We start from the raw sequence: 11,571 nt of genomic DNA, 5'->3' as shown, positions 1-11,571 counted from the left end.
AATATGCCAATTGTAAGTGACAGGCCATCAAAAGTGAAGTGAAAAAAAAACAAACAAAAAAACGTTTGCTGTGCAAATCTGAAACCTTTGATATACAACTCTGCATTTTAATTGACGCAGATGGATACCCCTCCCTGAGCAGTGGTTCTGCTCCAGGTTTCTTCCTGTTAAAAGGGCGTTTTTCCGAATGGCAAACCACAGATGAAAGACATGTTCTGTTAGGGTCCAGCGCACAAAGACACATTTAGGACCACTCTAAATCTGGTTCTGCAATTGTTTGGGTTTAGTGGAGCAAATCAAACTTGCCATTGCTGACTCATATTCTGATCAATGTTCAGGTTCTTTTGTTTAAAACCACAGCACCTAAAGAAGCTGATAAATCTAAAACATTACTAGAGCTAAGCTAAGATACATCGTTCACAGTGTAGATTTGTTGGAACAAGGTCAGTTGACTGAAATGTAACAGACACCATTTAAGCACCTTATTAAACACATTTATTAAATTTCTTAGAACAGGATGAAAAGGGAAAAATGAAAGTGGGAAATAAAAGTACATAAACATTACAAACAAAGGTAAAAATACTGCTCTTTACAAACACGTTATTGTGTTTTACACATTTCTTCCTGTTTTGGAGACTTTGGCCACCACTCGTTTTTGTCCGTGTCCACAGTAACATCTGTAAATACACAAGACAAACACCACTAAATGAAAAACAAATACTGAAGCATTAATGGGAATTTTAGAAATATTATTATATTTATTCTAAAGATCTGTTTTTGTGCAGAGGCTAGTGACATCATACAGTCCTACCCAGTGATGTCACACTCCTCCACTGATTTACAGATAGCTGTAATGTACAGCAAGCTGTTAGTGAACAACAGCTAACTTGCTGCTCTTAAAAGACTTCAAACATGCGATTAGCAGGTGAAGATACATGGTGCATCTCTGTGTGGATGACTTTTTAGCTTTTGTTTGTCTGCAAGAAAACTGCAGACCAACCCTGAAACCTACTCTAAAACGCTGCAATGTTGTTAATGATGGTTTTCAATCATTTTTTTCCATGCCAAAAAAAGAAAAAAGAAAAAGAGTGTACCCAACTCATGTTCATAAATAAAGCACCTGCCTGAAGTCGAGGTTTGAAATTCTGTTAATGGTTTCCTCATTCAAGCCACTGAGTCACCACAAAACCCACTAAAGTGCAGCTGTAAGAGTTACTATACTGGTCACAGGGAGCTGGGTCTCCTAATGCATGAGTCTCTGACAAGGCTGATTTTTGCTTGTTACAAATACAAAAACTGCATCTCTACTATGGAACACTTTAAAATATAGAGTTCTATGTTTTAAAACACTAAAATAACAGGAGTAGCGTTATTCCTCCTGCTATTATTTGGGATTTATTCTCAAATGAAAGGGACCAGACCCCACTGAACAAGGTGGCCATGGCAGAAGAACATGTTACTGTGATTCTGAGAAGACCGGTGAAGTGCCATTAACCCGTGCTTCTGTTAGTATACCCCAAGTGACTGAACCCTACATCCCCACATGTTGTACATTGTTACCCTGTTCTGGAGCTGCTGTTTCAGGAACACGGGAAACCTCTGACAAAACAAACGGCCAACATCTTTATGATATTCTGAAGCTTTTGAAAGAATGTGACAAAGTAGCCTACGCTGCAGTTTACCTGGAATGGTTCCAAGGCTCGAGTTGTCGAAGAACTGCTTGGGACAGTTTCGGGACAGTGTCTCAGAGCTTCCGCCCACATCAAAGAATCTGCTTTTGGGGGATTCGAGGAGAGAGGCCTTTGGCGAATCCAGCAGCTTTCTGGGTGACTCCAAACCCTTCCTGGGAGTGTCCAGGAGCTTCTTGGCAGGTATCAAAAACTTTTTAGGTGAGCTCAGCAGGTTAGAGGAGTCAGAGGTCATGGGAAAGCCCCTCTTGGTGGGAGTGCTAGGTGACTGAAGCTTGTCCTCTTCCACTTTGTTCCTCACCTTTAGTTTGATGGCTCTGTTCTTCCACTTGGTAATCTCAGCCTGCTGACTGGCAACCACACTGATGAGAAAGGAAGTCTGTGATTAGAGCTCGACTTCAATTTTTATGTCACAAAGTGATAACTATGGAATGTGATCTGTGTTTGTGCAGTGAGCGTTCAAACCAAACCACCATCAGGACAGCAACGGGCTTCATCTGAATGACAGTTTGTCTAAATATCTGATCAGATCTTAATCCTAGTGACACAACAACTTGTATTGTTGTCTTGGGAGACAATAGCACTGTCTATCAACTGGAAATAATTTGATGACTATTAATGTTGCTAAACCAGTTTCAGAGGATAACTGTACAGAAAAACCAATTAGAAAGAAACAGAAGAGAAAACTTAAAATAACACAAAAAAACAACAACAAAAATCCCAGAAACGTGAGAGATTGAGACACAGTTTGTAACATTGTTCACGCTTAAGGAAATGCTTAATCAGCAAAAAAAATGCATATGAACTTGAGTGTCATCCCATTTTTAATCCATAAGGTTTGATATGAGGTCAGGCGAGCCTTTTCAGTTCTTGCCTGCCATTAAAGATGCAAGAAGCAGCTGCAATATTCTCCTAAAGGGTGGACACGATCATACACGTCTTCAGCCCACGCGACGGCCACGTACAACGCACCAAGTTACAAAAATCAAGAGGTGCACGATCGGCCGATGCGCCACAAAGAAGGATGTGATATGTGATATCTTCAAATTAGCTTTTAATGCAGCAGTTATGTTAATATGAATCATCCTTGTTGTATAAATAAATATAATGCAAAAGGTGGCGACGTGCTTTACACCAGCGGTCCCCAACCCCCGGGCCTCGGACCGGTACCAGTCCGTGAGTCTTTGGTACCGGGCTGCGAGAGTTCAGGCTCAGGTGTGAAATGTATAGTTTTCAGGGTTTTTAATCGGTTTTCAGCATGATTTTGTTATCATTTACTCTGTTTTCCTTGGTCTTTTCACGTGTGTTATGAATAAATTCTCTTTTTTTCGGTACTGGTACTAGTTTTATTTTGTTGTATTTATCCGCGACACATTAAAGGCCGGTCCATGAAAATATTGTCGGGCATAAACCGGTCCGTGGCGCAAAAAAGGTTGGAGACCGCTGCTTTACACTACTGCAAACAATGTTTTTGGATTGTGCTTGTTTATCTAAGGCTTGGATGCAGCTGCTCTCAAGCTCTCTATGCACTGTTCTTTCAAGCTGATCTGAAGGTCACATGAAGTTTGGTCTACCACTTTATGGCAGAGTTGATGTCGTTCCCCATTTTTGTGTTAATACCAGCGACCCGTTGTTTCACAAATGTTTGTAGAAGCTGTCTGCATGCTTGGATGCTTGATTCTATACACCTGTGGCCATGGAAATGACTGAACACCTGAATTCAGTGATTTGGATGGGCGAGTACAGCACAGTGCAGGTATAGATGATATTGATGGAGCAATACAGGGACATATGCATAGACAGTACAGAAGTAAATATGGAAAGTAGCATTTTAGATTCAAGATCTTATACCAGTTCAATGTTTCCCTGTTTGAGGGAGTTGTTCTACAAATGTTACTCCTTTACCACAAAAAAAAAGAAAAAAGAAAAGTGTCTTATTGGAACAAATGGAGATTTACACTCAAACAGATTTGATATCATTTCACGGTAAAATAATAAAAACTCTGAACTTCAACATGCATTTAAAATGGGTCAGTCAGCTTTAAGCTAATTAAAGATGATTGAAGGTTAATAATGCTATACTGATGCTATTATATTAAGTTTTAATGCTGCTTCCATATGCAGACATTTTGTCTGCATATGGCACTAAAGCATGACTAATCAAATGGGTGGTTATTTATCAAACAGGCAGCAGTGCATTTGTATTTTTACAGTTCACCATCAAATTTCCAATCATTATAATGTAGGATTCCTCAGAGTGAGTGTTACTGTATGTCAGATTTACAAATGACCTGCTGCGTGTGCTAAAGAAGGCACTGCAACGTATGCAGATGGTAGTACAATCTGCTGATAGTAGAGAAGAGAAATTAAGAAAACACAGCAAGAGGAATTGCTGTTAATCACTCAGTGGGTTTCTGAGTCAAAGAGGGGGCTAAAATGTTTGATGTTGTAGCCGACCAAACACTGTTACAGTCAACTCAAACCAATAACAGTTGCTAAGACGGGCATTTCAGTCATCATGTCCATGATAGCTGGAAGAAGAGCCACAGTAACACAAGCTGTGTGTAGAATGTTAATGATTCCACAGCAGTAAACATCACTCAAAGTGTTTTCTACTTTAAACACACGTAGCGATTGTATCGGTTGCAAAGACAGTGCTGATGCCGTTACCTTTCCAGTTCTGTGATTTTCATGTGAAGCTGGCTGACTTCCTTCTCCAGCTTGGATTTCTCCATCAGAATACTGCTGCTGACCACAGAACTCCTGGGGTTGGTCAGTCTGGCATGAAGGTCTTTACCCTGCAAGACTGATTCCAACATGAATGCATCATTTAAACATGCTCCTCTTTCAATGGTTACACCTGAATTAGTTATTCATCGGTCAGATTTCTTTGTTTGTTAGCAGATATACATGCACAGCGCTGACACTTACACGACTCTTCTCCCTCCTGTTGGGATTTTCTCAAAGTCTCTTTAAGCTTCCTCAGTAACTCTTCTTTTTCCTCCAACAGTGTGTTCATCGCCTGGATCCTGGAAGACAGAATGCCGGTCATTAGAGTCAGCAGTCCTGCAGCAGGCCACAGGTCTTGACACCACTGACCCTGAAAACCACAGTGGAGAAAAACTAACAAACAAAAGTGTAAGAACGAATTCAATAGCTCTTTACTCTCGTTTGTGTTCGTCGGATGCTGAGCTGAGCTTCATCTCCAACTGCAACAGCTTGGTCTGAAGCTTCTCCAGCTCAGCCACACTGGGTGATGATTTTTTCTGAACCAAGGAGGACAAAGATCATCGTACCAGCTACTCATTCGTCAGATAACCAAACTGAAGTGCAGCTGCGCTGTTATATGAAACCAACAAACCTCAGATTCTCGAATTTTGCTCTTCAGAGCTTGTATAGCGTTCTCTTTCTCTTCAACTAGTGCACGGTTGTCCTGCAGCTCAGTCTGCAGGAGTTGTGTTGCCTCTTTGTGGTTGGAAACTTTGGCATCAGCTTTGATGCGTGCCTCCTCCAGCTGCTCAGTTTGAATATGCAGAGCCTGAAAGTGAAACACATTCTTCATTATTATCTGTGGCTCTCAACTTCACCAAAACAAACAGTGCATTGGTCGGGGACTAGTTTGGGTGGTGAATGAATCCACCATTGGATGCTCCGATTTCTAGTAGCAAGCTGGTGTCTGTAAGCGTGTGTGTGTGTGAGAGAGACTGTGTGTTTTCATGGTAATGAAGGAACACATCACCCAGTACTAACTGATGTTTCAACTGCTTTGAACAAGAGAAGGAAAGAAATAAGAAACCGTGTGGCAAACACACTTTCACTTTTTCCTCTGCGTGTTTCAGCTGAGAAGCTAGCTGCTGGGTTTCCTTCAGCAGAGCTGCGACTGTCAGAAGCGCTCCCTCCTCCAGCGCCTGCAGCAAAGTGGAACTTTTGCTTTTCACCTCCCTAAGGTGAGACGCTGCCTCAGCCTCCAGCTGTTTTAGCTCTTCAAACGGACCCTTCTGCTCATCAGTGATACTCTATGGGAGGTAGGTGGAAAAAAAGAGCAATGCGGTAAATATCATTTAAAAGATTTCTTCTAATCCAAACTAACCAATCCCCCCAAGCAGTCTGTGATGTGCATCTAGATTAAGAGCCAATCATTTGATTCATTCTGAGAGCTGGAATTATCCATTCAGAGAAATCTTTGTCAAACACGTCAACTGACCTGCAGAAGACATTTCTTGCTTTGTATCCCCGCCGTTCTGCGGTCAGACTCCAGCTCCAGGATGCTGTCCAGCCCACTGAAGCTAATTGGCTGGTTGGTGATCAGGACCTGCAGCTGCTTATTGAACTTGAATCGTTCTTGAATCTCATCCTTCAGCTCAAGGAGGTAGGAGGTCATGTGGTCCCAGAGCTTGTCCAAAATGCTGCTCATTTTCTACAAAAATCAGCAAAGTCACCATAAAGTACCAGTGATGGAGAAGTGGATGCACATGAACAGGAGGGAGTAAAATCAAATCTATCTCCAGCTTCAACAAGTAACAACCTTTGTTGCAAGACTGACAATACAGCTTGTTATACACCACGTGACTAATAATGATAAAGTAGACACCAGAAAAGTACAGTCTTCTTCTCAACTTCTCAGAAGCTGGTTTCTTTGAATGGGACAGAGAGAGCGTCCAAGTGTTTCAGGGGGCAGGGCAGAAGGCTCACCTCCATGTAAAGTTGCCTCCTGTCCAGCAGCTCAGGCAGTCTCTGCTCCCACAGTGCGTCAAAGCCCTTGACTTGAACAGAGTGGCTGGGCGCCTGCGCTCTGCATAGAAGCACATCCTGCAGCCGTCTCTCCTCGAAGACGGCCAAGTCGTTTTTCACCAGCTCCTCAAAAATGTTCCTGTAGCCAAGTGCCTTCACACGCAGCAGCTCCTGTGGGAAAAGGACCAGAGATGACTTCATTCAAAGACCAGCATATTTAGGAAATTTTGTAGTACAGTCAAACTACAGCCAGTTACTTGAATTTTTCTGAGATTTTCATCAGTTGACTGTCCCAGCTGAAAGACCGCATCATAGGCATCCTTGGTGGCCTTGGGAAGAGGATGCTTCAGGGAACGCCGCTCCCTCAGGCCCTTGTCCTGAGTTATATTGTCATAACTACAACAAGTGTTTATGAATTGCTGGAACCTTTTGAAGGACTCCTATAATGACAAGAACCAGGTAGCATCAGAGTTATGATCACACTGCATGCTAGAAAGACATTTGAGCTGCAGAGCAGTCAGTGAAGCCGTTACCTCAAGCTGTGTGTCTTGCAGTTGTGACGACAGCAGCTCCTTAGCCCTGCTGGTGCTCGGCTCTGACCTGCTGAGCTGCTCTCTGAGAGCAGAGATGGTTGCGTTCGCTTCGCTGAGCAACTGGAAATGAAAATAAAATCACAGTCAGCATTTAGCCATCCTCAACTTTATGCCAGCGATTTATTCTTGCGTGTAATTGACATTCCAGCTTTTCATCTGCGTAGAAACTCTCTATTAAAGAATGTCACTTCTGACAAGCTAGCTAAAATATGAGATTCCCTCCAGTCCACCTAAATATAGTGCCTTTCTACTTTACCTGAGCTCTGATGAATGCATTCACACACGTTCACACCAGTCAATCCAAGTCGGGAATAATGGAAAAGGGGCATTATTACTGCAGCCCACTAGGGGCCTCAGTTCACAATTTGGGAACCACTGTTTTACAGCAATACTGAACAGAGCACCATGTTTGTGTCCCTGCCATACAAGACAGGAAGTATCAGCACTCTCCAACTCAGTCCTCAGCTTTTAATCATAAATGGACTGGTGCTTACATCACACGTCTCAGTAATCCGCACACTATGTTCAGTGTCTTGCCCAAGGATAATTCAGCATGCAGATTAGAGGAGCTGTGGACTGCATTATCATAATCCAAAATTATGGTTCTAAAAAGAGGAAACAAATGAGAGCAAAGACTCACCTGCTGCACTGCATCTGCTTCACTTTCAGCCTGAGCGCGTCTTTCTGTGTGCATTTGAACTTGCTCTTTAAGCTGCAGTATCTGACAAAAACAGAGCAGGTCGAGGTGTGAGCATGCAACACAGCTAACAACAGTGCTAACTGGGATGGAACCCATTTAGACCAATGGAAAAGGTTTTGAAAGTGGGGCTCATCCATGTTTAGAAAAATTGTCAAAAACCACCAGCTGGAGGATCAAAAACCGAGAGCACTCAGTAAATCGACATGCACTTCTTCGGTGTAGGCAAGGCTGCAGAGGTTAGGATACACTTATGCAGGGAATGCCGACGTGCATTTGTAACATTAAATGTGTGTCAGTGGTAGGTGGTCGGGCTAGCTTCCCCACAGCTTTCATACTAATGTAAGCATCCACAGTCGAAACAAGCAGAAAATGACTGGGACCTACGTCTTGTTGCAGCTTGGCTTCTTGCTCTCCTCTCTCAGGCTGCTGCTGCATGTTCAGCTGACTCAGCTTGTCCTGGATGGCTGAGATCTGCAGATGAATGAGAAAATGTGATCAAGTTTCCAGGCTGCTCTTCCTGTTCTCGGTCACTTTAGAATAGCACTAATTTACCATCTGCATCCTGTCCTCCATCTCTGCCCGGAGCTGCTGCTTCTCCTGCCTCAGACCCTCCAGGATCTTCTGCAGCTCGTCTCTCTCCTCGCTGACAGACGTCACTCTGCACAGCAGCTTCTCCATCTCCTCGGTGGAGGTCTGAGTGCTGAGCTCCTTCTCAGACAGCAGCCGTGCTCCTTCTGCTTCAGCCATTTTCAATGCATCGGTCAGAGTCCTTATCTGTAAAAGACACGATTGGCTTTTTCACTTAAATGAAATTTCATAGATGTTTACAGAAGCAAGATAAGACATGAACCTGCTGATTTAAAGAACACAGGCAGATCAATGACCCTGTCTTTCTGCACAAACACAACAAGTCCATGAGACAGAAACGCAGCTAACGTTGCAGTACAACACCTCCCAGTGAAAACTAGGATCTACGGACGCTAGAAGACCGACTGAGAACCTCCTGAGGTCAGAAAGTATTGTATTGCTGTTAGCAGCGTGGAATAAGACAGGGACACGTTCGTCACCAGTATTATTCCTTACGGTCACATGGATGGTTGGAAGGACAGAAAGACATCAATCCAGTGGACAAGGTGAATACCAGCGAGTCTTACAGTAATAATCAAATACATGAAGTACAGTAGAAAGCTACTATTGGACTGCTACACCTGTATCAGTCCTGGGAGAATCACTACACTTATTATGTAGATGGATCAGTGAAACTAACAGTACGGAGTCTGAAAATCTGATGAAGCTAAAAAACACCAAAGATGTTGTTTTTCTCTGAAGGAGCACATTTTCCTCATCACTGTGCATGTGTTGAATTTACTTCTTCATCACAGTTGATGTGGACAGTAATATAGGTCTATATAACACACATCACTGTGTAGAAAAGAGGCTTCATATTGTACCATAAAGACAGCCGCTATCAACATGCAATTGGCAAAGGACAGAAGGAAAAACTCCCTTTTAACAGGAAGAAACCTCCAGCAGAAGCAGGCTGAGCAAGGGGCGACCATCTGCTGCCACTTGTTTGGTGGTAAGGAAGAGAAGGAGAGAAGAAAAGCTGGAGCTGTCAATCAGACCTCAGACTGCAGTGTCTCCACCCTGTCCTCCAGCTCTGCTCGGAGCTGCTGCTTCTCCTGCGTCAGACCCTCCAGGATCTCCTGCAGCTCGTCTCTCTCCTCGCTGACAGACGTCACTCTGCACAGCAGCTGCTCCATCTCCTCTGTGGAGGTCTGAGTGCTGAGCTCCTTCTCAGACAGCAGACTGTCTCTCTCTACTCTCACGCTCTCCAGCTCCTCAGTCAAAGCCTTTACCTGTCAGTGAAAACATAAATCTAAACAACCCCAACAAGCTCCACTTGCATTTTGAAGCACACAAAAGAGTTTCATCTGTGCATTCTGTAGTGCTGCAATGTGTCTCTTCCCATGCGCTTAATACTTTATTACTTAAAAGAGGCAGCAGTCACTGAAAAATTGACTTTTATAATTGGGTGTGGTTAGAGATGACATTAGATCGGCACGTCTTCCTGACCATGTATGCTACACAGAGAAAAGCACCCCGAAAGTCTTACATGTGTTTGCAGTTCCACCAGCTTATCATTGTGCTCACTGGGAAGCCCATCCAGCTTCAATATTTGTTCTTCTAGCTCTTTGATCTGCTTCTTTTGCTCGCCGTTTTGCTCCAGGGCCGTCCTCAGTTCCTCCTGATTCACAATCATCTGTAAAGAGAGAAAAAAAAAAAAAAGTTTGCTTTGACACAAACCTGATAGAAGAACAGTAGCACGAAGGAAGAGTAGAAACAGCAACTTACCATTTCCACATTTTCCTGCAGGTCCGTCCTGAGCTGGTCTCTCTCAGCAGTGAGAGAAGCCAAGGTAGCGCTCAGCTTCTCCACATCCTCCGATTCCCTCTGAAAGGTCGTCATCAGGAGAGCCTCTTTCTCATCTCGCACACACTGCAGCTCCTGTGATAGCCTCAGCATCTGTCACATTTCCAGCTGTCACAACTCTGACTCGAGGACTCATTTAGAGTCCACACACTGAGCAACAAGCCTGAAATAACATATCACTTACCTTCTCCCCTAAATCAGACTCTTTCTGCTCATGAGCTTTCACGAGATCTGAATTCTTTTCTTTTTGTGTTTGAAGCTCATCCTGAACAGACGGTAGAACAACCTGCATCTCAGCAACCTGGAAAACAAGCAAACATCACGTAACAACTTATTCGTGTATCGCTTTTCACACATAAAAGTCACAAAGTTCAAGTACGACACAGTTCATATCCGAACAGATAAACATGTCAGCAGAAGGCCTCATAAAACGGAAAATTGTTTTTTTCATGCTCATTAAGGTGAGGTTAGAGACAGCAGTCTAAGCAGAGGAGCCAGACCTCCCCCTACAACTTCAGTAGCTGTTGAACGGATAAAGTTGTGGTGTACCAGTGGTTAGAAATACTATTATTACTTTAGTACTACTTTAACACAAAGTCAGGGCTGACCAGGGACCATTGCTGCGAGTCACACTGCGCAGCATAAAGGCCCTTTGACAACAGACGTGGCAGCTAAGGATCCAAAATTTGTTGCACTGACCGCTGCACTCTGTCGTTTTTTGCACTAGTTCTAAGTGTACTAGATGCGCCTGCTCCTTGTCGTTTCAAAGCATGGATCTCTCCGACTTTATATCCTCTACAAGAGTTTGTGTTGTATTATCTTTAAATGTTCAATAAAAACATGTATCGCACATTCACAACGAAGAAAGCTTTGTAACTATCCCGACCAGTGAAGAGTGTGTCATTTCCACAATACAGCTTTCCCTCTGAAGTCCACAGAGCTGTTGAAAAGGCTCTGGAGGTCCCTGTGTAAGCACGTAAACCTGTGACATAAAAATTAACTGAACTCTGACATACACAGAATGTTTTCATTCATGGTGATGAAGGAAAACGCTGGCACGTGAAAGGGCATTTACCCTTCCAGGACCTGAGGTAAAGCAGTAAAGCACCCCACTAACAGCCAAACTCATCTGTTCTCTGATTGGATTGTTAAGTTTGTGATTTACATGACATTGCCCAATCAGCTGAAAGGAGGAAAAATTGGGTCAAAATTTGTACTCGTAAGTTGAAACTCACACACAGCCAAGGAAGTTGAGTGCAGAGTTTTACACATATAGTTTTTTTTGCTTTGTATTTGTAACCAGACCTTAACAAAAATAAATAAATAAATTTTGTTAAAATTCCATTTAACAGGAAGAAAGCAGAAGCAGGCTGAGGGAGGGGCGACCAAGGGGTGAGGGGAAAAGAAGAGAAGAAAAGCTGGAGAT

General features: G+C 43.2%; 1 protein-coding gene across 1 annotated transcript in view; it reads right to left on the bottom strand.

Annotated features, from left to right (window-relative positions):
* Positions 1-472: 472 nt before the first annotated feature.
* Positions 473-11,571, bottom strand: part of cenpe (centromere protein E) — a 28,188-nt gene continuing 17,089 nt past the window's right edge. The window contains exons 38-55 of the mRNA XM_085432947.1: positions 10,330-10,446; positions 10,068-10,238; positions 9,829-9,975; positions 9,338-9,571; positions 8,265-8,486; positions 8,097-8,183; positions 7,653-7,733; positions 6,953-7,072; positions 6,677-6,859; positions 6,381-6,590; positions 5,893-6,105; positions 5,501-5,704; positions 5,050-5,226; positions 4,854-4,954; positions 4,620-4,717; positions 4,359-4,494; positions 1,683-2,050; positions 473-677 (exon numbers count right to left, since the gene is read on the bottom strand). Coding sequence (XP_085289073.1) covers positions 601-677; positions 1,683-2,050; positions 4,359-4,494; positions 4,620-4,717; positions 4,854-4,954; positions 5,050-5,226; positions 5,501-5,704; positions 5,893-6,105; positions 6,381-6,590; positions 6,677-6,859; positions 6,953-7,072; positions 7,653-7,733; positions 8,097-8,183; positions 8,265-8,486; positions 9,338-9,571; positions 9,829-9,975; positions 10,068-10,238; positions 10,330-10,446 — 2,946 coding nt within the window. The 3' untranslated portion in view covers positions 473-600. The remainder of the gene's footprint in view (positions 678-1,682; positions 2,051-4,358; positions 4,495-4,619; positions 4,718-4,853; positions 4,955-5,049; positions 5,227-5,500; positions 5,705-5,892; positions 6,106-6,380; positions 6,591-6,676; positions 6,860-6,952; positions 7,073-7,652; positions 7,734-8,096; positions 8,184-8,264; positions 8,487-9,337; positions 9,572-9,828; positions 9,976-10,067; positions 10,239-10,329; positions 10,447-11,571) is intronic.

This window comes from Copadichromis virginalis, linkage group LG15 (genome assembly GCF_057382275.1).
Source record: "Copadichromis virginalis isolate Kocher_CV1m ecotype Utaka linkage group LG15, C_Virginalis_male_GT1.1, whole genome shotgun sequence".
NCBI classification, from domain to species: domain Eukaryota; kingdom Metazoa; phylum Chordata; class Actinopteri; order Cichliformes; family Cichlidae; genus Copadichromis; species Copadichromis virginalis.
Note: the sequence above shows the minus strand (reverse complement) of the source record. Positions and strands in the feature narration are given on the sequence as shown.